The sequence below is a fragment of the Oryzias latipes genome, chromosome 1 (genome assembly GCF_002234675.1).
Source record: "Oryzias latipes chromosome 1, ASM223467v1".
In the NCBI taxonomy this organism is placed as follows: Eukaryota; Metazoa; Chordata; class Actinopteri; order Beloniformes; family Adrianichthyidae; genus Oryzias; species Oryzias latipes.
The window spans coordinates 20,649,781-20,670,710 of record NC_019859.2 but is presented as its reverse complement, the minus strand read 5'-3'; the positions used below and the strand labels follow the sequence as shown (position 1 = coordinate 20,670,710).

Below are 20,930 nucleotides of genomic sequence, written 5' to 3'. Positions count from 1 at the left end.
AGTTAAGTCTATTAATCAAGCATTTTCCCAAGTATTTGTTGTGGTTAACAATCTTATCCATCCACAATCCATTAATCTAGATCTATGACATTAATGGGTTTAATTTGAGGCTTTCTCTTCCTGAAATCCACAACATAGGCCTTTTTATGGTGTTTAAATGGATATAGTGTTCACCCTGCAAAGTGCTTTGAAAGCCCTTTGTTCTCTATCTCCTGTTTGTCTCTCAAGCGGCCCAACACTGCATCGTCAACTACAAAATGTCTGTAGGTGGGAGGACTTGGAGTTGCAGACCAAGTGGACCACAGATCACATTTCACGTGTTTTTTTCTGTTACACTGATGTCACCATGAGTTCCTTTATGATATGGAGAAGGGGCAGTCCCCAGATGTGCTCCATGTCAGACAGTAAACTCCCCATTTGATAAGACACAACAGATTTGTTCACTCCCATCATGTAGATTTTCTCAATTAGTGGAAGTACTTGTATCGTGCTAAGTGCAGTGGAAATATAAAAAAATATTGTCCTTTGGCATTACATCCATCTAAAACTGAGTGCATGAGGTATATGATTGTTTTATCAGCTCTGATTTGAGACAGGTATGCAACTTGTGCCACACCCAAAGCAAATTTAACCAGAGGTTTGAGGTGCTACATAACTAGTTGCTCCAACACCTTCAATAGCCTTACAGATCAAATCAGACGGGGTATCCTTGTTTGGTAATAGTACTGCACAGAATGTTTTCTATGGCACCGGTACTTTTTGTTTCCATCACATACAAACTGAATGTGTATTGCAAGACACTACAGCTGAGAAGCAAGAGACTTTATAAATCCTGAGCCATCAGGATCTAAATCTCTGTTGTGATTATGTTTTCTGGCTGTCTCCCCCGACTAGTTGTTACAGTCAGAGAAGGTGCTATGTTGGTCTCAGTGGGGGTTAAACTAAAGGGTTCTCGCATGTGTGTGTGTGGGGGGGAGGACTAGAAGTTGCAGAATATGTTGATTTGGCATTGTGAAGTCAGATCTTGTGTGGTGGCCTTTTTCTCAATAATAAGCAGTTGCATTACAAATGTTTTACATTAAATTAATGTAACTTTATGATAATTTTAAGGTGGCAGTTACCAGCAGATGATCAAACAGGGTTTTTACCATTACTTGTGTATTTTCTGTCATACATTTTCAGAAAAACTTGACATTTTTGCCAGAATCTGAATTTGTGAAAAACAATGGTGAAAAAGTGGACCGCTGTATGCTTTCCCTTGTAATTCAGGCAAAGAAAGTCAACGTTAAACTAGTATCAGCACTTTAATTTTTGATTTTTTACCCATTAATTTACAGGTTTATAGACAGTTAATAGTTCCTAATATCAAAATATGATGGCACAGCAAATACACACCTCCTTCCACAGACATATAAAATATATGCAATGCTTCTCCATGCTTTCTTTCTTGTGGTTGTGAGTTATAAAGAACAGCAGTATGCCTGTTTCTTCTGCAGCAAAACAGGTCATATACTGTAATGACCAATAAAAACATGCTTATCAAGTCTTACAAATAGTGACCTTATTCCCATATCAACAAATATTGTAGCTTACTTACAAAGATATTTTCATCTAAAAAGATAAATGGCACCAAGATAAGGTTATCATTTATTAACCAGCTAGGTTTGACACGCAACAGTATAGTGATGTTTTTGCATAGAAAGAGACAGCAATAAGAGTAAAGGTTATTATTAGAGACGTTTAGCCTCAGAGGCTGGTGGTTAATGATTATCAACTTACATAAATTTGATAAATAAAACTAACAGTGCTGGCTATCATTTTTGCATGATCTATTTGGTTCTTTTGGCGTAATCTAAAACACTTGCTTCTTATATTTCTGAAGTCATCGTATTTGCCTTCAACCTACTGGACTTTATCTTGTTTGGCAGCAAAAGGGGAGGAGCCTTTACTGCTGTGGACATGCAAGTTCCTGCTCATTGATAGGAGTCTCAGTAACTCTGCACTCACACTAGCAAAAGCCATGTCACTTTTACTTGGAGGCTACAGTTTATCCTTTGTTGGAGTAAGCATCTTCATTGCTGCTTTGACATACATCACCTACAAGCTGCTGAGCGACCACCTGCAGAAATGGTTCGAGATGAAGCCCATTCCTGGATTGGAGAAAACCTATCCGATCATTGGGAATTCTCTGTATTTTAAAGCAAACGCAGGGGGTGAGGCAGCGGGTTCAGTGTGAGTCAAAATTCTATTTTTGATGCTGTTTGACCATTTTACTGCATCCTGTTCCAGAGTTCTTCAATCAAATTTTGGAGTTTTGCGATACCTTCAGAGATGAACCACTGTTTAAAATTTGGCTTGGACCAATTCCATTTGTGGTTCTCTTTCATTCAGAAACGGTAGAGGTATGTACTGGTAGCCTTGACACCTGTTCCTTACTCTCACATAATTTGTGTCACTGCCATAACACAATAAAGGATGTTGTGCGGATTGATGTTTAGTGGCTTTGTTTGTTATCATGGTTTTATATCCCCAGAAGAAATTATGATTCACAATGTCGTAACTCAGATGCTAATTAGAGGGAACTCATGTCCCTATGGTCCAGTTGTGTTCAGTCCTTTCAATGGGTAGTGTCACTTTTGTTCAGGGATTTTATCAAGCCTGTTTTTGAACTACAATATAATTATTATTATGCCTGATTTTTACCGTCCCAAGTTATTTCAGGACCATTTAGGTTTTATTTTTATTTTTTAAGGGTTACAATAAAATTTGTACATAAATCGTGTTTATGCATACATTTTATATATTTATTATTATTTTGTATACATTTTATGCATGTCTAATGCATTGCTCCAGGCATAAGGGGCAGGTGTAGCTCAGGCAGTTGAGCAGGTTGGCAATTGATTGAAGCGTTGGCGGCTCGACCCCCAGTCAACCGCTGTGGTCTCTTTGGGCAAGACACCTCACCCTCCCTGCCTCCAGCGTGGCTCCACTGGTGTGCAAATGCGTATGATGGGGGTCGTAGGTGCGTTCTGGCAGCCACACCCCCGTCAGCCTGCCTCACAGCCACAGTCTGTCCTAGGGAAGCTGTAGCTACATCAGTAGCTCACCATCACCAATATGAATGAGGAGTGAATGAATCATGGACATACAGTCCATTGTAAGTGCTTTGAGCATCTGGAGAAGCACAGATAAATTCAGTCCAATATTATTATTATTAAATCTACATGGATGCTTGTGGTGCACGAAATTATGTTTTTCCGTGATGTGGGACGGTATTCATTGGAAGTTAAAAGACTGTCAATGTTAAATCAAGAAAAACACCTTAGATCCAATTTGGAACCACATCATTAGTCCCTCATTCAAAGTGAACAGGACATGTTTATAAAGTGGGTAATGCAAAGTTTGTTTTGCCACGACCAGCCAGTAAAACTATGTGTTCTCTGTTTTGTAGAAGGTTCTCAGTAACCCTGTTCACCTGGACAAGTCTTTTGCGTACACGTTTCTTCATCCTTGGCTTGGAACTGGTTTGCTAACCAGGTAATTTAAATGAAGATGCTCTCAAATGTTTAATTTTTTGCAATAGTTTGCATTTATGAAAGAAGCATTGCTTTGGTATTAAGAAAGTAAGCATTGATATTAAGTCTGCCAAGTCATGAACTCTTTGTTTTCTTTTTGTACTTGAGAAAATGAGTGGACAAAGGGAGAAATTAATGGATCAGTATTTGTTTTAGATTAAAAAAATATTTGTAAGCTACCTTTAAAAAGACAAATCTCAGCAAATGAAGCTTCAAATCCCTTAACGTTGTGCACTCAGACCTGAAGCTTAGATAACAGCGGTTTGAACTATAGAATCCCATGTCTAAGCCTTCTGAATTTCTTTGATTAGCACAGGGAAAAAGTGGAAGCAGCGCAGGAGGATACTGACCCCGACCTTCCACTTTTCCATCCTGACGGACTTCCTGGAGGTGATGAACGAGCAAGCAGAACTTTTGGTGGAAAAGCTGGACAAGTTGGCAGGAAAAGGTCAATTTAACTGCTTCAGTCACGTCACTCTCTGTGCTCTTGATATTATCTGTGGTAAGTACATGTAGATGTACCTTAGAGTTGCGTAATAGTGCCATTTGCTTGAAACAAGACTGTTCATGCATACACATTGACATTTATTCATCCATTTTCTTAACTCACTGTATTGGGGTCATGGGGATGCTAAAGCCTGTCGTAGTTACTGTTAGGCAAGAGCAGCCTGTACAGGTCATCAGTCTGTTGAATGGCACACAATCACTCCTACACACATGCACATCCAGCAGCAATTCAGAGACAGCGATTAACTTATGAAGCAGGGTTTTGGACAGTGGGAGGAAGCCGGAGTGCCCAGAGAAGAACCCACGCGTGGTCCCATTGTGGGATTTGAACCAGGGCCTTCTCGCTGTGATGTCGTCACAGTAATGTAAAAATAATAATAGGTGGAGCGACAGAATTTAAAAATAAAAATCCGAAGGACATGATTCTTGGCAGTCTTAAGCTATGTTCACACAGCAGGGGTTCAAGTGACAACCTTCCATGGGAAGTCTATGTAAACGTGGGAAAATAGGCGTTTCGGGCTTCTATGTTCAAAGCTCTGCCGCTCACATGTTTAGGACCGTTTCCGGGCTCTATGTACAAAATGCGCAGCCATTGAACTCGTGTTGAAAGTAAAATCAGGTCGAACTTTGAGCAATCAGCCACTTGGATTTTGTAATGGGGAATGGATTACGTCCACATTAATTCAGGGGAGTGCTCAGTTTGTGCCTGGACAGAATTATGTGACATCAGTTCTTTCATTTATCAGAACAGAGCTCTGAAAGAAAAAGCCTGAAGCCAGATTTGCCAGATTTGTACAGCTTTGACGTTTCGCACCAAGCCTCTTGCAGCTGCAGGGGGCAGACATGCGCTTGGATACAGTCGAAAAAGAAGAAGTAGCCCTTCCCTACCTATCCAGTGTCAACACGATGGGCCAAACACGTTTTTCAAGATTGGCGTTTAGGTGTCACAAAAAATTTACACCAGCTTGAAGTTGTTCTGTTGAACACCCAGACCAATCAAACATGGCATTCATGTAGCAGACACCTGCTGACCCCAGATCTTGCTTCCAGGTTCAGCAAACTCATGCAACTACAAAAAGCTTGAAGCAAGAGGGAAGAGCAAAGACAATATTTAGCAGTAGATTTGGTTCTTTTTTCATAGGTGTTCCCTGCATAGGCATGCTTCACAAATCTGGCAAATGTTCCAACAGTTCACGATTCCTAGTCAAGATTCATTGATACAATAAAGAATTTCCACAAATGAGTCTGAACAGAACAAAATAGAGATCTGAAAACAGATGAAGTAAACCTGTTTATTTTGGATAATGAAACTCTAAGATGTTCGGGAAAAGGTGCTAAAAGGTTGTGAAGCACAAAACCATAACCATGTCAATTTATGGCAGGTTGGCACTTTTATCCTCCCACTTTCTCCCTCTCTCTCTTTTGTTTCTGTCACCCCGTCCTTGTTTCTTTTCCTTTTTTTATTTTCACAGATTTTCTCCCCCTTTCTTCCCTTTGTAAAAAAATGAATAAATAAAAAATACAAAAGGGGTTTATGCAAATTAAACACCTTGTGTGTCAGAAGACTCATAACCCACTATTGTAACTGTAAAATGTCCAACACAAGAAGAGCCCTTTAGCTCTTATATGTTTGCTCAGATGTTGAACAAGACAAGTTAAAGAAAAGAAAGAAAATATGATAAAATGCTTATGCCTGGACACTCAGAGTCTTCTTCTTTCTCTTTCGGCTTTTCCCATCAGGGGTCGCCACAGCGAATCATCCTTTTACACCTCACTCTATCATGAACATCTTCTACCCTAACGTTAGCCAACTTCATGTCCTCTGTTAAGACATCCATATATCTCCTCTGTGGCCGTCCTCTTGCCCTCCTGCCAGGCAGCTCCATCTCCAACATCCTTCTACCAATATATCCACTATCCCTCCTCTGAACATGTCCAAACCATCTCAGTCTGGCTTCTCTGACTTTGTCGCTAACACAGGCAACATGAGCCGTCCCTCTGATGTACTCGTTCCTTATCCTGTCTAACCTGGTCACTCCTAAGGAGAACCTCAACATCTTCATTTCTGCTACCTCCATCTCAGCCTCTTGTCTCTGTCTGACTGCTACCGTCTCTAACCCATAGAGCAGAGCTGGTCTCACCACTGTCTTGTACACCTTTCCTTTGAGTCTTGCTGGCACTCTTCTGTCACACAACACTCCTGACACTTTCCTCCAACCGCTCCAACCTGCCTGCACTCGCCTCTTCACCTCTTTTCCACAATCCCCATCACACTGAACTGTTGACCCCAAGTACTTAAACTCCTGCACCTTCTTCACCTCAGTCCCCTGTAACCTAACGCTTCTACCTTGATCCCTCTCGTTCAGACACATGTATTCTGTCTTACTACGACTGACCTTCATACCTCTTCTTTCCAGAGCAAACCTCCACCTCTCTAGCTGTTCCTCCACCTGCTCTCTACTCTCACTGCAAATTACAATGTCATCCGCAAACATCATTGTCCAGGGAGATTCCTGTCTTACCTCGTCTGTCAGCCTGTCCATCAGCATAGCAAACAAAAAAGGACTCAAAGCTGATCCTTGGTGTAGTCCCACCTCCACCTTGAACTCCTCTGTCTGACCTACAGCACATCTCACCACCGTCATACTTCTCTCATACATGTCCTGAACTACTCTGACATACTTCTCTGCCACTCCAGACGACCTCATACAGTACCACAGCTCCTCCCTCGGCACCCTGTCATACGCCTTCTCTAAATCTACGAACACACAATGCAGCTCCTTCTGACCTTCTCTGTACTTTTCCATCAACATTCTCAAAGCAAAAATGGCATCAGTGGTGCTCTTACGGGGCATGAAACCATACTGCTGCTCACAAATCTCCACCTTCTTCCTAAGCCTGGCTTCCACTACTCTTTCCCACAGCTTCATTGTGTGGCTCATCAACTTTATTCCTCTATAGTTGCTGCAGTTCTGCATGTCACCCTTGTTTTTAAAGATCGGGACCAGAACGCTTCTCCTCCATTCCTCAGGCATCTTCTCACTCTCTAAAATCCTATTGAACAACCTTGTTAGAAATTCCACTGCTGTCTCTCCTAGGCACTTCCATACCTCCACAGGTACGTCATCAGGACCAACGGCCTTTCCGCTCTTCATCCTTTTCAGAGCCTTCCTAACCTCATCCTTTCCAATCTCTGCTACTTCCTGCTCCACAACAACCACATCTTCCTCCCTTCTTTCCCTGTCATTTTCCTCGTTCATCAGCTCCTCAAAATACTCCTTCCATCTTTTCTGTACACTCTCTTGGGTTGTTAGCACCTTTCCATCTCTGTCCTTAATCACCCTTATCTGTTGCACGTCCTTCCCATCTCTGTCTCTCTGTCTGGCTAGTCTGTACAAGTCCTTCTCTCCTTCCTTTGTGTCTAACCTGTCATATAGCTCATCGTAAGCTTTCTGTTTGGCCTTTGCCACCTCTCTCTTCACTCTACGCTGCGCTTCCTTGTACTCCTGTCTACCTTCCTCAGTCCTTTCTACATCCCACTTCCTTTAAGCCAACCTCTTCCTCTGGACGCATTCCTGTACTTCCTCATTCCACCACCAAGTCTCTTTACTGTCTTTCCTCTTTCCAGATGACACACCTAGCACCTTCCTACCTGTTTCCCTGATAATCTCTGCTGTAGTTTCCCAGTCCTCTGGAAGCTCATCCTGACCACCCAGGACCTGCCTCAACTTCTGCCTAAATTCCTCACAAGTTTCTTCATTCTGTAGCTTCCACCACTTGGTCTTCTTTTCTGTTTTCCCTATCTTCTTCTTCCTGACCTCCAGAGTCATCTTACACACCACCATGCGGTGCTGTCTGGCTACACTCTCTCCTACCACCACTTTGCAGTCATTAACCTCTCTCAAATGACCTCGTCTACATAGGATGTAGTCCACCTGAGTACTCCTACCTCCACTTCTGTATGTCACTCTATGTTCCTCTCTCTTCTGGAAGTAAGTGTTGACTACAGCCATTTCCATCCTCTTCGCAAAGTCCACCACCATCTGTCCCTCCAGATTCCTTTCCTTCACACCAAACCTGCCCATCACCTCCTCATCACCTCTATTGCCCTCACCAACATGCCCATTAAAGTCTGCTCCAATAACAACTCTCTCTCCTCTGGGAAAACTCTCTATGACCTCATCCAACTCACTCCAGAATCTCTCCTTCACTTCTAACTCACAGCCAACCTGTGGCGCATACCCACTGACTACATTCACCATCACCCCTTCAATTTCTAACTTTAGGCTCATCATCCTGTCTGAGACTCTTTTCACCTCTAGAACACTGTTTACAAACTCCCCCTTCAGAATCACTCCTACCCCGTTTCTCTTCCTATCAACACCATGATAGAACAGTTTGTATCCTCCTCCAATACTACGTGCCTTGCTGCCCTTCCACCTCGTCTCCTGCACACACAGTACATCTACCTTCCTTCTCTCCATCATGTCTGCCAGCTCTCTGCCTTTCCCTGTCATTGTGCCAACGTTAAGAGTCCCTATTCTCAAACCTATGTTCCTGCCTTTTCCCTTCTCTCTCTGGCAACGGACCCTTCTGCCTCCCCTCTTTCTTCCACCAACAGTAGTCAAATTTCCACCGACACCCTGTAGGTTAACAGCATCGGTGGCGGTCGTTGTTAACCCGGGCCTCGACCGATCCGGTATGTCTAAAGTGTTGTGGATGATTCGCATGGTTATTTTGGCAATTTTTACGCCGGATGCCCTTCCTGACGCAACCCTCTCTATTTATCCGGGCTTGGGACCGGCACAGAAGTTACTGGCTTGCAACCCCTGTGGCTAGATTATGCCTGGACACTCAGAGTAAAAACATTTTAAATTAAGTGCTGTTAGTGATTTTGTTGCTGTTTCATGTTTTTTTCTGGGGTTTAAAGGCATCAAGTATTTTTTTTTTTGTTTCAGAAACAGCAATGGGCAAGAAAATCTATGCTCAGAGTAACTCTGAATCTGAGTATGTTAAGAGTGTCTACAAGTGAGTTCTCCCCATTTGATTTTTAAAATATTCATTGTCAGAATTTCAAAAGAAAAATACACAAGTAGCAGTAGTAACAAGTAGTATTTCTTTTCAAACGCAGAATGAGTGACATTATCAGCCGAAGACAAAGGGCACCTTGGTTTTGGCCTGACTTTCTCTACTACTTCTTTGGCGAGGGTAAAGAGCACGACAAAGCCCTCAAGATCCTCCACTCCTTTACTAAAAAAGTAAGTTGGAACTTTTGAAACTGTTAAATTGAAATCTTTAGCATCTAATACATATAAATATTTCTGCACATTTTTTTTGGTATGTTCAGGTTATCTACGAAAGGTCAGAGAGCCTGTCCCACACTGAATCTGACGGTGAGTCTGACAGGGGCTCAAGGAAACGCAAAGCTTTTCTAGACATGCTATTGAACACAACAGATGAAAATGGCAACAAGCTGAGCCACCAGGACATTCAGGAGGAGGTGGATACCTTTATGTTTGAGGTTGGTGAAACAAAAGAAAAACTAGGACCCCCTAAATAGACATTGAAGAAAAAAAAATCAAAGTAAAAAACCTAACCGGTGCGCACCAGATAGTTTTTTTTTTTCTTTTTTTTTTAACGGAGCCCCTAAAGGGCATTGAAGTAGAAGAAAAAATAGAAGCAAAAAAAATAATAGATAATTCAAAGCAAAAAAAAACAAAACAAAAAAAAAGATTATTTTAATTTTTTACTTTGATTTTTTATTCTTTCTTCTTCTTCAATGAGGGGCTCCGTAGAGGTGAATGTTTTTGCAAGGATGAAAATTTGCCATCTTGAAAATATGGCATTAAACTGGCTCCATTTTGCAGGGTCATGACACCACAGCTGCCTCCATGAACTGGGCTTTACATCTGCTCGGCTCCCACCCTGAGGTTCAAAGAAAGGCTCAGGAGGAGCTGCAGGAGGTGTTCGGTAACAGAAACAGCTGTCCTTGCTTCCTGTTTACACCTCTTTATATCACTTTACCTGTTCACTGTGGATACATTTAAAATTTAAGAGCTTGAATTTTTTATGATATGTGTTGGTAGGCCATTTTTAGTGAATTTTTGTCTTAAAACGACGAAGAATTAGAATGTGTAAGTAAAAAAAAAACATTTCTGGGAAAAGAAATCTAAAATAATAAAATTCAAAGGCAAAAACAGTGATAAATAACTTTAAACACCCTCTATATTTTTGGAGGGTTTTAAAATTATTCAAATAATCTGGGCTGCAACATCAAGACTGAATAGTGGGATTTTTTGTTTGTTGCTAAGGTGCGTCTGACCGACCAGCAACGACAGAGGACCTGAAGAAGCTCAAATACCTGGAATGTGTGATCAAAGAGGCGTTACGGCTGTTTCCCTCTGTGCCTTTCTTTGCCCGACGGCTGGGCAAGGACTGCCACATCAGTGAGTTCTCGTGAAGGAAGCTTTTCTCTTAAATTCTTTTGTGGTTGAGGTACCTCTATCTGGCGACCTCTTCCTTTTTTAATTGCAAAAGCACGAATAATCAGAAATTGAGAGGAGCCTGGATCATTTCACTCCTGCTATCAGAACTTTCTAACAATGTTAAAAACAATGGTGACACTGTTAATATGACTTGCTGCTTTTTCAGTCTTCAAACGTCTGACCTGTTGGTGACACTATGTAATTTATGCTTTCACTTTTAGATGGTTTCATGGTTCCCAAAGGTGCAAATGCAATCATAATAACCTACACTCTTCATCGTGACCCACGGTACTTCCCGGAGCCTGAGGAATTCAGGCCAGAGCGGTTTCTACCGGAGAATGCAGCTGGAAGGCCTCCATACGCATACGTCCCTTTCTCAGCAGGACTCCGCAACTGCATAGGTGCGAACAGAAGAGAGGATTATTGCATCTGCAACATTCTTTCTGCATTCATTCCTTTGTCGTTTTTGCACCTTTCAGGGCAGCGTTTTGCGCTGATGGAAGAAAAGGTTGTCTTGTCATCCATTCTGCGGAAGTTCAATGTTGAAGCTTGTCAGGTTCGAGAAGACCTTCGTCCAGTGGGGGAGCTCATTCTGCGACCAGAGAGGGGCATTGAAATTAAACTGGAGAAGAGGGGGTGTCCCGCTTCAGCTAACTAGGATCTAAATCTTTTTTGGAATGCAAACCCCAAGAAAAGGACAAAGCTGCAGGTGCTTTGATGCCCAATGCCACTAGATGGCACCAATAGTAAGCTTTTTGGTCCAATTTAAACCCTTTTCTCCACCGTAATAATAGCTTGCTCCTGAAAATAAATAAATAGTAAAGTTGCACAAATTAGTCACCAAGCTGCGGGGAAGCTGGACATATCATTAAAATGTTCACTAATTATATGAATGTTGTTTTTCTACCTGATGATGAGTCACACTTTCAGGCAACAAAAGCTAATCCTCTCCTGCACTGACGGAAGCTGAAAACCAACAGTTTAATACGCAACAAATCAATACGCTTAGAGGTATTTACACATCAGAGGTCATTTCTGAAGAGGCCAATGGCTCTGAACCATTAAGTGGACTCTATGTTGATATCAAGACAGCTTTCCTACTGACGAGACCAGAGTTTTTCTTGATTTTGTTGTAGCTCTCTTTTACACAGTGTTCTGAGATGAAAAAAAAAACAAAAAACTAACATCTCAGCGATTACACTTTAGTTAATTGTTTGCAGACTATGCAATCCCTCTTCACCTTTTACCCCTTTCCTAAAATCTCCGTCCAATCTAATGCCTGATGAAACAACTTGATGACTGATTTTTGAAACTGCATGAGAATAAAGTGTATGCCCTAAACTCAAGATCTAAACTCAATTCTTTGATGAACGATTAAAGACGAAACACATGTTTTTTTTTCTTCAATCCAGTTCTTGAGTTATTCATATTCATATTTTTGGGTTACTTTTTGGAGCACGACTAATTTTTTGGGGTTATAGTCTTTTAATGTAACCCAATGTGTTGTTTTTTTCCTGAGTTTCTGGGTTAAATAATCAAACAAAAATAGTTTGTCCCTTTTTAGCCTACCTACCTCCATCCATCCATCCATCCATCCATCCATCCATCCATCCATCCATCCAAAATGTTCATTTCACATAAACTCACTTTGATAACACAGTGGGGCCTTTCTTGTAGCACCTTGTTAACAGCTGTGAATTCACAGCTTTGGGGCACAGGAACCACCAGTGACACACAAACAGCAAAATCCTCTCCTTTGATAGTGTGTTCTGACTTGCTGCTTTGAAAATACCGTGCAGAGCCGTGCAGCGTAGAGGATTTAGCGATGAACTCGGACTAGAGAAAGATTGATAAAAATGCTCAGGATGTCCTATTTTTGGTGCATTAACCCTCCAAATCCCAGAATAGCATATTTATGTAATGCAGATGTACTTCAGGCTTTGTCATGCTTCACCTCCAATGAAGTTCATTTTTTTGGTCACTCTCCCAGAATCCTTCTTTTTGTTCAGCGGTAAATGCAACAGCGCTGGTGCTTAAGCTCAGGTCTTTTCAAGAGCATTGTGGTTATGTTTAAACAGCTGTCCACATTCAGCTGTGCGGTCAGCCCTTCAGCGAATCTTCTGTCAGAATGCGAAGTGCAGAAGTTTTTCCTCATCGAGTCACAATGAGGTCAGGAGACTCAACTGTGAGAACAGCTAATGAGAGCGTGACAGAGTTACAAATGAACCCATTCATTATGTCACAGAATGATTTAGAGGGCGTGCCTGCAAGGGTCATTGCCTAACACCAAAATGACTTGACTGATGACGACTTGGATGATCTTTTCCTACACTATGATTTGAATTATAGAACGCTTTCCTAATCAATGGCTGCAAAGAGCCAAGGCTTCTGTGCTGCAAATAAGGCTGAACCACTTCTCTCAGCTGTCGATGGCTCAAACAAATTGAACAGATAAAGGGGCTTTAGAGTGAGGGGCGGCAGGTGACTCACAATAGCTTTTTAGGACATTCTGCAAGAAAAACAACTAAAAATGAACTAAAACTACAACTGGCGTGGGGACACATTATTAGTAATGAAGTAAAAGATTTTTAAAAAGTAGCTTTATTTTGATAAAATGATTTGTGTAAACAGTTTCCTCCTGATCTGGCTAAATGTTTTCCAGCAATGCTGTTGAGTAATCCCTTTTTGCCATGTTGCAATATTTGATAACTATCTAGGTACAAGGGTATCAGATTGCTGTTTGGCTTTATCTGTACAAAGTTTTGGCTCTGATATTAGACCAGACACAAGTGACCTAAAGTAACAGAGCAGCATGTTCAAAGTCATTGTGTAATTCAGGTTACACTCGTTCAAAAGCTGGAGGTCACAGTCAAACTGGGTCAAATGGGTCAAACAGCACTTTATTGTGAAAAACTGAAAGGTAAAATTTACCACATTTACAAAGTTTTTGAAAATATGAATTTGGGGGGAAAAAACTCTTCAGTAAAAGGGCAAAAGATTGTTTGTTCCAGTTAGTGTCGCAGTTCTCAAGTTTAAAAAAAAATCTTTAAAATATCTGTTGAGGAAGAAATTTAAAAGGTCTCTGTGGTAAAGAGATATTACAAAGGGCTTTAACAGATAAGACATGTCTACAAAACAATGGCTGAGAACTTTTGCAGAATAAATAAAAATGAACAAGAACATACATATTTTGAAAAAATGACACTCCACTGCATCCGTTTTTAACTGTCTAAAAGAAGTCAAATCAACACTGAACGAGAAAATTTGGCCCACATAATTTGTTTCACCATTATAAAAAAAATAAAAAAATAAAAAAAAATCACTTGAACTAGTAAAATCTTCATGTTTTCTGTTGAGCTGGGATTATGTGAAGTTATTATAAACTGTTTGTTTAAAAAGATTCAGAGATTTGCAGCCTTTAACACTAAAAGAGCCATTTGATGTAGTTTCTCATATAGAAAAAAGAAAAAAAAAAACAATTTATTTTTGTTTATCTGTGCTTAACAATTTTAACTTATTTTACTTTTGACAGCTGCACATACTAATTCCTTTCAAATTAAAATACACTTTGCGTCAAATTGGACCATCCTGCAACAGATTTACTTGAATTAAAAACGCAAGAAACAGAAGTCAAACATGGTGTTTTCTGTCATAATTCTGGTTAATCTTTATACTTTATCTCCTCCTATTTTTTTAACTTACCTTTTAACTTTGCCTCTGAACAGTATCTAAACTTTGTTGTGCTGCAGAAGATAAAAATTTGAGTTGTAATTCTGTTCAAACATAGGTTTGAGAATAGGGACTCTTAACGTTGGCACAATGACAGGGAAAGGCAGAGAGCTGGCAGACATGATGGAGAGAAGGAAGGTAGATGTACTGTGTGTGCAGGAGACAAGGTGGAAGGGCAGCAAGGCACGTAGTATTGGAGGAGGATACAAACTTTTCTATCATGGTGTTGATAGGAAGAGAAACGGGGTAGGAGTGATTCTGAAGGGGGAGTTTGTAAACAGTGTTCTAGAGGTGAAAAGAGTCTCAGACAGGATGATGAGCCTAAAGTTAGAAATTGAAGGGGTGATGGTGAATGTAGTCAGTGGGTATGCGCCACAGGTTGGCTGTGAGTTAGAAGTGAAGGAGAGATTCTGGAGTGAGTTGGATGAGGTCATAGAGAGTTTTCCCAGAGGAGAGAGAGTTGTTATTGGAGCAGACTTTAATGGGCATGTTGGTGAGGGCAACAGAGGTGATGAGGAGGTGATGGGCAGGTTTGGTGTGAAGGAAAGGAATCTGGAGGGACAGATGGTGGTGGACTTTGCGAAGAGGATGGAAATGGCTGTAGTCAACACTTACTTCCAGAAGAGAGAGGAACATAGAGTGACATACAGAAGTGGAGGTAGGAGTACTCAGGTGGACTACATCCTATGTAGACGAGGTCATTTGAGAGAGGTTAATGACTGCAAAGTGGTGGTAGGAGAGAGTGTAGCCAGACAGCACCGCATGGTGGTGTGTAAGATGACTCTGGAGGTCAGGAAGAAGAAGATAGGGAAAACAGAAAAGAAGACCAAGTGGTGGAAGCTACAGAATGAAGAAACTTGTGAGGAATTTAGGCAGAAGTTGAGGCAGGTCCTGGGTGGTCAGGATGAGCTTCCAGAGGACTGGGAAACTACAGCAGAGATTATCAGGGAAACAGGTAGGAAGGTGCTAGGTGTGTCATCTGGAAAGAGGAAAGACGGTAAAGAGACTTGGTGGTGGAATGAGGAAGTACAGGAATGCGTCCAGAGGAAGAGGTTGGCTAAAAGGAAGTGGGATGTAGAAAGGACTGAGGAAGGTAGACAGGAGTACCTGTGGAGGTATGGAAGTGCCTAGGAGAGACAGCAGTGGAATTTCTAACAAGGTTGTTCAATAGGATTTTAGAGAGTGAGAAGATGCCTGAGGAATGGAGGAGAAGCGTTCTGGTCCCGATCTTTAAAAACAAGGGTGACATGCAGAACTGCAGCAACTATAGAGGAATAAAGTTGATGAGCCACACAATGAAGCTGTGGGAAAGAGTAGTGGAAGCCAGGCTTAGGAAGAAGGTGGAGATTTGTGAGCAGCAGTATGGTTTCATGCCCCGTAAGAGCACCACTGATGCCATTTTTGCTTTGAGAATGTTGATGGAAAAGTACAGAGAAGGTCAGAAGGAGCTGCATTGTGTGTTCGTAGATTTAGAGAAGGCGTATGACAGGGTGCCGAGGGAGGAGCTGTGGTACTGTATGAGGTCGTCTGGAGTGGCAGAGAAGTATGTCAGAGTAGTTCAGGACATGTATGAGAGAAGTATGACGGTGGTGAGATGTGCTGTAGGTCAGACAGAGGAGTTCAAGGTGGAGGTGGGACTACACCAAGGATCAGCTTTGAGTCCTTTTTTGTTTGCTATGCTGATGGACAGGCTGACAGACGAGGTAAGACAGGAATCTCCCTGGACAATGATGTTTGCGGATGACATTGTAATTTGCAGTGAGAGTAGAGAGCAGGTGGAGGAACAGCTAGAGAGGTGGAGGTTTGCTCTGGAAAGAAGAGGTATGAAGGTCAGTCGTAGTAAGACAGAATACATGTGTCTGAACGAGAGGGATCAAGGTAGAAGCGTTAGGTTACAGGGGACTGAGGTGAAGAAGGTGCAGGAGTTTAAGTACTTGGGGTCAACAGTTCAGTGTGATGGGGATTGTGGAAAAGAGGTGAAGAGGCGAGTGCAGGCAGGTTGGAGCGGGTGGAGGAAAGAGTCAGGAGTGTTGTGTGACAGAAGAGTGCCAGCAAGACTCAAAGGAAAGGTGTACAAGACAGTGGTGAGACCAGCTCTGCTCTATGGGTTAGAGACGGTAGCAGTGAGACAGAGACAAGAGGCTGAGATGGAGGTAGCAGAGATGAAGATGTTGAGGTTCTCCTTAGGAGTGACCAGGTTAGACAGGATAAGGAACGAGTACATCAGAGGGACGGCTCATGTTGCCTGTGTTAGCGACAAAGTCAGAGAAGCCAGACTGAGATGGTTTGGACATGTTCAGAGGAGGGATAGTGGATATATTGGTAGAAGGATGTTGGAGATGGAGCTGCCTGGCAGGAGGGCAAGAGGACGGCCACAGAGGAGATATATGGATGTCTTAACAGAGGACATGAAGTTGGCTAACGTTAGGGTAGAAGATGTTCATGATAGAGTGAGGTGGAAAAGGATGATTCGCTGTGGCGACCCCTGATGGGAAAAGCCGAAAGAGAAAGATCTGACATGTTAAGCATCTAAACAGAAATGGAAAAACTTAACTATCTAAAACAAATGAACCACAAACCTATAATTTTTGTCCTGATTTTTAGCAATTTTCTTTATCTTCCTTATCTCTGCATTAGCTCTATAATGAAGAGATAAAGAAGCCTTATGTCATTTCGGTCCAGGTTACAAACCTCTGAACAAAGCACACCAAAAAACAGGACAGTACATCCAATTTGGTAATAAAAAACAACAACTTTAAGTAAGAGATGCTATTTGAAAGCCTTAGTTAACTTCAATGCACACAACAACATTTATTAAGCAAGTCGGCAACGTGAACTGCTTAACGGAGCACCCTCCCTTGCCCCTCCCCCCATGTGCTTCCAGATGCATGAAGCCTGCGCAGATCAGTGAAAAAGTCTGATCACAGGTGTGTCAAACTCCAGGCCTCGAGGGCTGGTGTGCTTTGTGTTTTCCAACTTACCTGCCAGTGAAGCTCCTTACTGCCTGAAAACACCTGATCCAGGTAACCAGCAGCAGATGAGACCAGCAGGATGGTGGCCCTCAAGGCCTGGAGCCTGACACCCCTGATGGAGCAGACTGTTTTACACCAGAGTGCAGTTCAAGCCAACTTCCAGAGAGTGGCAGCAGTGTATTAGTTGCTAAATGTCTCCAAAAGCCGGTGTAAGCAGCGTGTGTCAGTGACAGTGAGTGAGGCAGAATGTTATCTGGTGTTTTGGTCTCAGTCCTCCACAGCTTTACTCGGAGTGACAGATGCCTTCTTCAGCACGTGTGCACTTTTTAGCGCAAATCTCTTGATTTCTTACTTCTCCTGAGAATCATATGGCAGAGAAACAAATGCAAAACTCTAAAAGGGTTAATAATAGTTTCAGCATAGTTGCTGTCACACATTAGGATGGTGCATTCATTACATTTTAACGGCAAATAGAAACAGATCTATAAAAATCTATATCAGACTAGTACCACAAAATGTGAGTTCAAGCCATCAAAGCTGCTGTTCGATGGAGGCACATAAGATGTTCCCTTTGAAAATGTCATGTTTTTTTTGTGTGTCAGTGGAAGATCTGCATGGACATGTATATTCTGGCTTTTATCCCAAACCAGCCTCCCCCTTATGCCAGTCAGGCAAACTGAAAGGTTGCAAAGGATTCTCTTTCCAAACAGTACGCATTTGCCAAACAATCCTTTACAATCAATATGATTCTGCAGACTGAAGCCACAGTTGCCTCAAGGCACAAGAGGAAGGTGTAGCGAGTAGTATTTATATCCTAATCTCTTGGATGTCTTGTAGACCTCGCTGGCCCACGGAGCACATAGACATTTGTTGAGGAGGATAGGATGTGACAGTATCCCTCAATCTGACCGACCACAGTGCTGGAGCTCCACAGCACGCTGCTAACTCTATTGGTCGCTTTTAGTCTCTCTCCCACATATGCATGCATGCACAGGCACCACTGGCGCGCTCACAGTTAAACCACCCACTCGTCCGACGCTCCTCTCCATCAGCTCCCATTCTTATTTTCACATCAGGTGCATGCCCCCATTAGAAACCTTAGAAACAATCACAATTATGTTGGTAAGGATGGAGGCATGGGGTGGGGACGGAGGGGGTGAGAAAAGACAGAGGTTCAAAGGAGGTGACTAGAAATAGATTGAAGGGAAATCACATGAGGTATCAGGCTGTGTGTGCAGCAATGTGAGGGAAGGACAAATTCAGGTTGAGGATTAGTGCAAAGCAATGCACAAATAAAGCAATATAACCAAGACTGTAAACTTGAACAATTAAAATAAACCCCAATAACTTGTGGGGTGCCAACTCAGCCAACCAACTTTGAGGATTTTTTGCTTGAGGCGTCATGTACAAGTGTTCTACGCTTCCTTTGAAGTAAATCATCTTTAATCTCCCAGAGCAACCATTTGAAATGTAGGCCATTTTTTCCAATTGTACTTAAATGAGGTGTGATTTATTTTCAAAAAGCAGCTACAGAACAGATTTTTAGTTCATTTTGAAAAACCCAGCACATATTTTTTAAATACGTATACATACATCGGAAAATGTTTATTGAATCTCAGTGGTCCATGACTGTTTTTGTAAGGTGCGACAAGCCCAATGAATTTTTGACATCACAGTTCAATACCGTGTCAGTTTGTTTTTTTTGCATATTTTCAGTCTTTTTTTTCTTCTTTTTTTTTACCGGTGCTGGTGACTACCACATCTGAGTGATGTGGCCTAAAATGTGTTGGCATGTTTGTCTGTTAACGCTTACATAATGCACAGCTGTACCAGAATGCTCACACACCGGCAGCCACTCAGTTGTTTCCACTACAGTGCAACAAGAAGAAATTATCACCTCCAAGAGAGACTAAGTGCACAGCCGAAAACTTTTTTTTTTGCAAGGGCACGAGAGGCAACCAAAAGTGTTGGATTTTTTTCTGATTCTTGATAAAAATGAAGCTCCGATTGTGAAAATTGCAAAGAAAGGAAGTTAAGTCAATGTTTTTTTGGGACCAACTAGCATTGTTTTGGAGGGATGAACCAATGCCTTGTTATAACCAGACAATTTGATAATGACAATCATCAGTTTTTTTTAAATACATTTAAATATTACAGCAATATTAGACGTTATATTTTGATTTTTTTAAATTTGTTCTTGTATTGTTTTTGCGCCTGGACTCAACTTCAGTTGGGAATTGGAGCTTTATGAGGAAACTGCACTGAAGGGGTCAAGTGAACAAGTCCTGATGTGTTTTTCTCTATCAAACAGGAGTAGGGACATGTTGTGATGTTTGGAGGTAACAGATTGTCTTTTTCTGGCAGAGAAGTGAGAGCTGATGGCTCCCATCGTGGTTGTAAATAAGCAGCTGAAGTCATCAGCAATAAAAATGAGGATGGAGGAGGCGGATAAAGAAGGGATTAGAAAGATAAAGAGCAGCGTCTCGTGTCTGTGATGTTGCTAACATTTCATGGAAGCAGTTGACTGCTTATTGCAAATGGTCAGGACAGCACCTAGATTGTTCTGGAACCAAAACATCTCACTTTCATTTGGCGTTGCATGGGTTTTCTGTGCTCCTCTATTTTGCAACAATCACATAAAAACAAGTCAGCATGTTCAGTTGTGTTACTTGAATGAGCTTCAACACCCTGAAACTCATGAGGAAGATACCCTGCAAGCAAGATTGTTTTCACTTCCCAGGAAAAGGGGTTTACTTCATATCAGCCTGTAGTTTGGGTACAAACTAAAGTAAAACACAGAATTATGTTAAATCTGTGGCAAAATGTTTTTTATTTAAAAGTTCATTTGCATTTAATGTATTTATAAGGGTTAAAGAATGCAGACCAATTGGTTGGTCACAGTTTAACCTCCCTAAAACTGCGCCTCTTTGCAAAAATGTTTGGACACCCTGGTACAGAGAAAAGGCGAGGGTGCAAATTGATTTATGCTCACCAGAGTTCCAGCAGATTTGGTCATTTTTGTGCTCTTTGTACTTCCTGGTGAATATTATTTTTGCAATATATATATTTATTTTATAAAATAAAATAAAAAAAAGATAAATAAATAAATAAAACAGGTTGCATGGTGGTGCAGTGGTTAGTGCTCTTGCCTCACAGCAAGAAGGGCCCTGGTTCAAGTCCCGGCTGGGGGACCCTAAACAGAACACCAATGGGGGACCTCTCTGTGTGGAGTTTGCATGTTCTCCCCATGCATGCATGGGTTTTCTCCGGGCGCCCCGGCTTCCTCCCACTGTCCAAAAACATGCTTCATAGGTTCATTGGTCACTCTAAATTGTCCATAGGGTGTGAATGTAAGTGTGCATGGGTGTGTTGTTTATGGCCCTACGACAGACTGGCAACCTGTCCAGGATGTCCCCTGCCTTTGTTCGCAAGTGGCCTGGGGTAGGCTCCAGCAGCCCCGTGACCACGAAAGGGAAAAGACGGGTTAAGAAGATGAATGAATGAAAATTTAAAAAAAACAGTGAAGTGAATTTTTCTAGAAAAACGAAATAACATGATACAGAAAGTAGACTGTATATGACAATGGGGAAAAAATTAGGTAATTACTGTTAGTTTCTTAAACATAACATGTTTCGGCTGCAAATCTCTCGAAACCAATACAT

General features: G+C 41.7%; 1 protein-coding gene across 1 annotated transcript; it reads left to right on the top strand.

Annotated features, from left to right (window-relative positions):
- Positions 1 to 1,938: 1,938 nt before the first annotated feature.
- Positions 1,939 to 11,974, top strand: LOC101162575 (cytochrome P450 4V2). The gene is made up of 11 exons (XM_004065956.4): positions 1,939 to 2,213; positions 2,290 to 2,402; positions 3,452 to 3,537; positions 3,887 to 4,077; positions 9,041 to 9,110; positions 9,214 to 9,340; positions 9,430 to 9,603; positions 9,950 to 10,052; positions 10,394 to 10,528; positions 10,789 to 10,968; positions 11,047 to 11,974. The coding sequence occupies exons 1-11, from the start codon at positions 2,021 to 2,023 to the stop codon at positions 11,223 to 11,225; spliced, it is 1,551 nt and encodes a 516-aa protein (XP_004066004.2). The 5' UTR covers positions 1,939 to 2,020; the 3' UTR covers positions 11,226 to 11,974.
- The last annotated feature ends 8,956 nt before the right edge of the window (positions 11,975 to 20,930 follow it).

Coding starts and splice junctions, on each gene's coding strand:
- LOC101162575 (XM_004065956.4), top strand. CDS start 2,021: ATGTCACTTTTACTTGGAGGCTACAGTTTATCCTTTGTTGGAGTAAGC. Junction 2,403..3,451: donor TTCATTCAGAAACGGTAGAG/GTATGTACTGGT, acceptor TCTGTTTTGTAG/AAGGTTCTCAGTAACCCTGT. Junction 9,604..9,949: donor TGGATACCTTTATGTTTGAG/GTTGGTGAAACA, acceptor TCCATTTTGCAG/GGTCATGACACCACAGCTGC.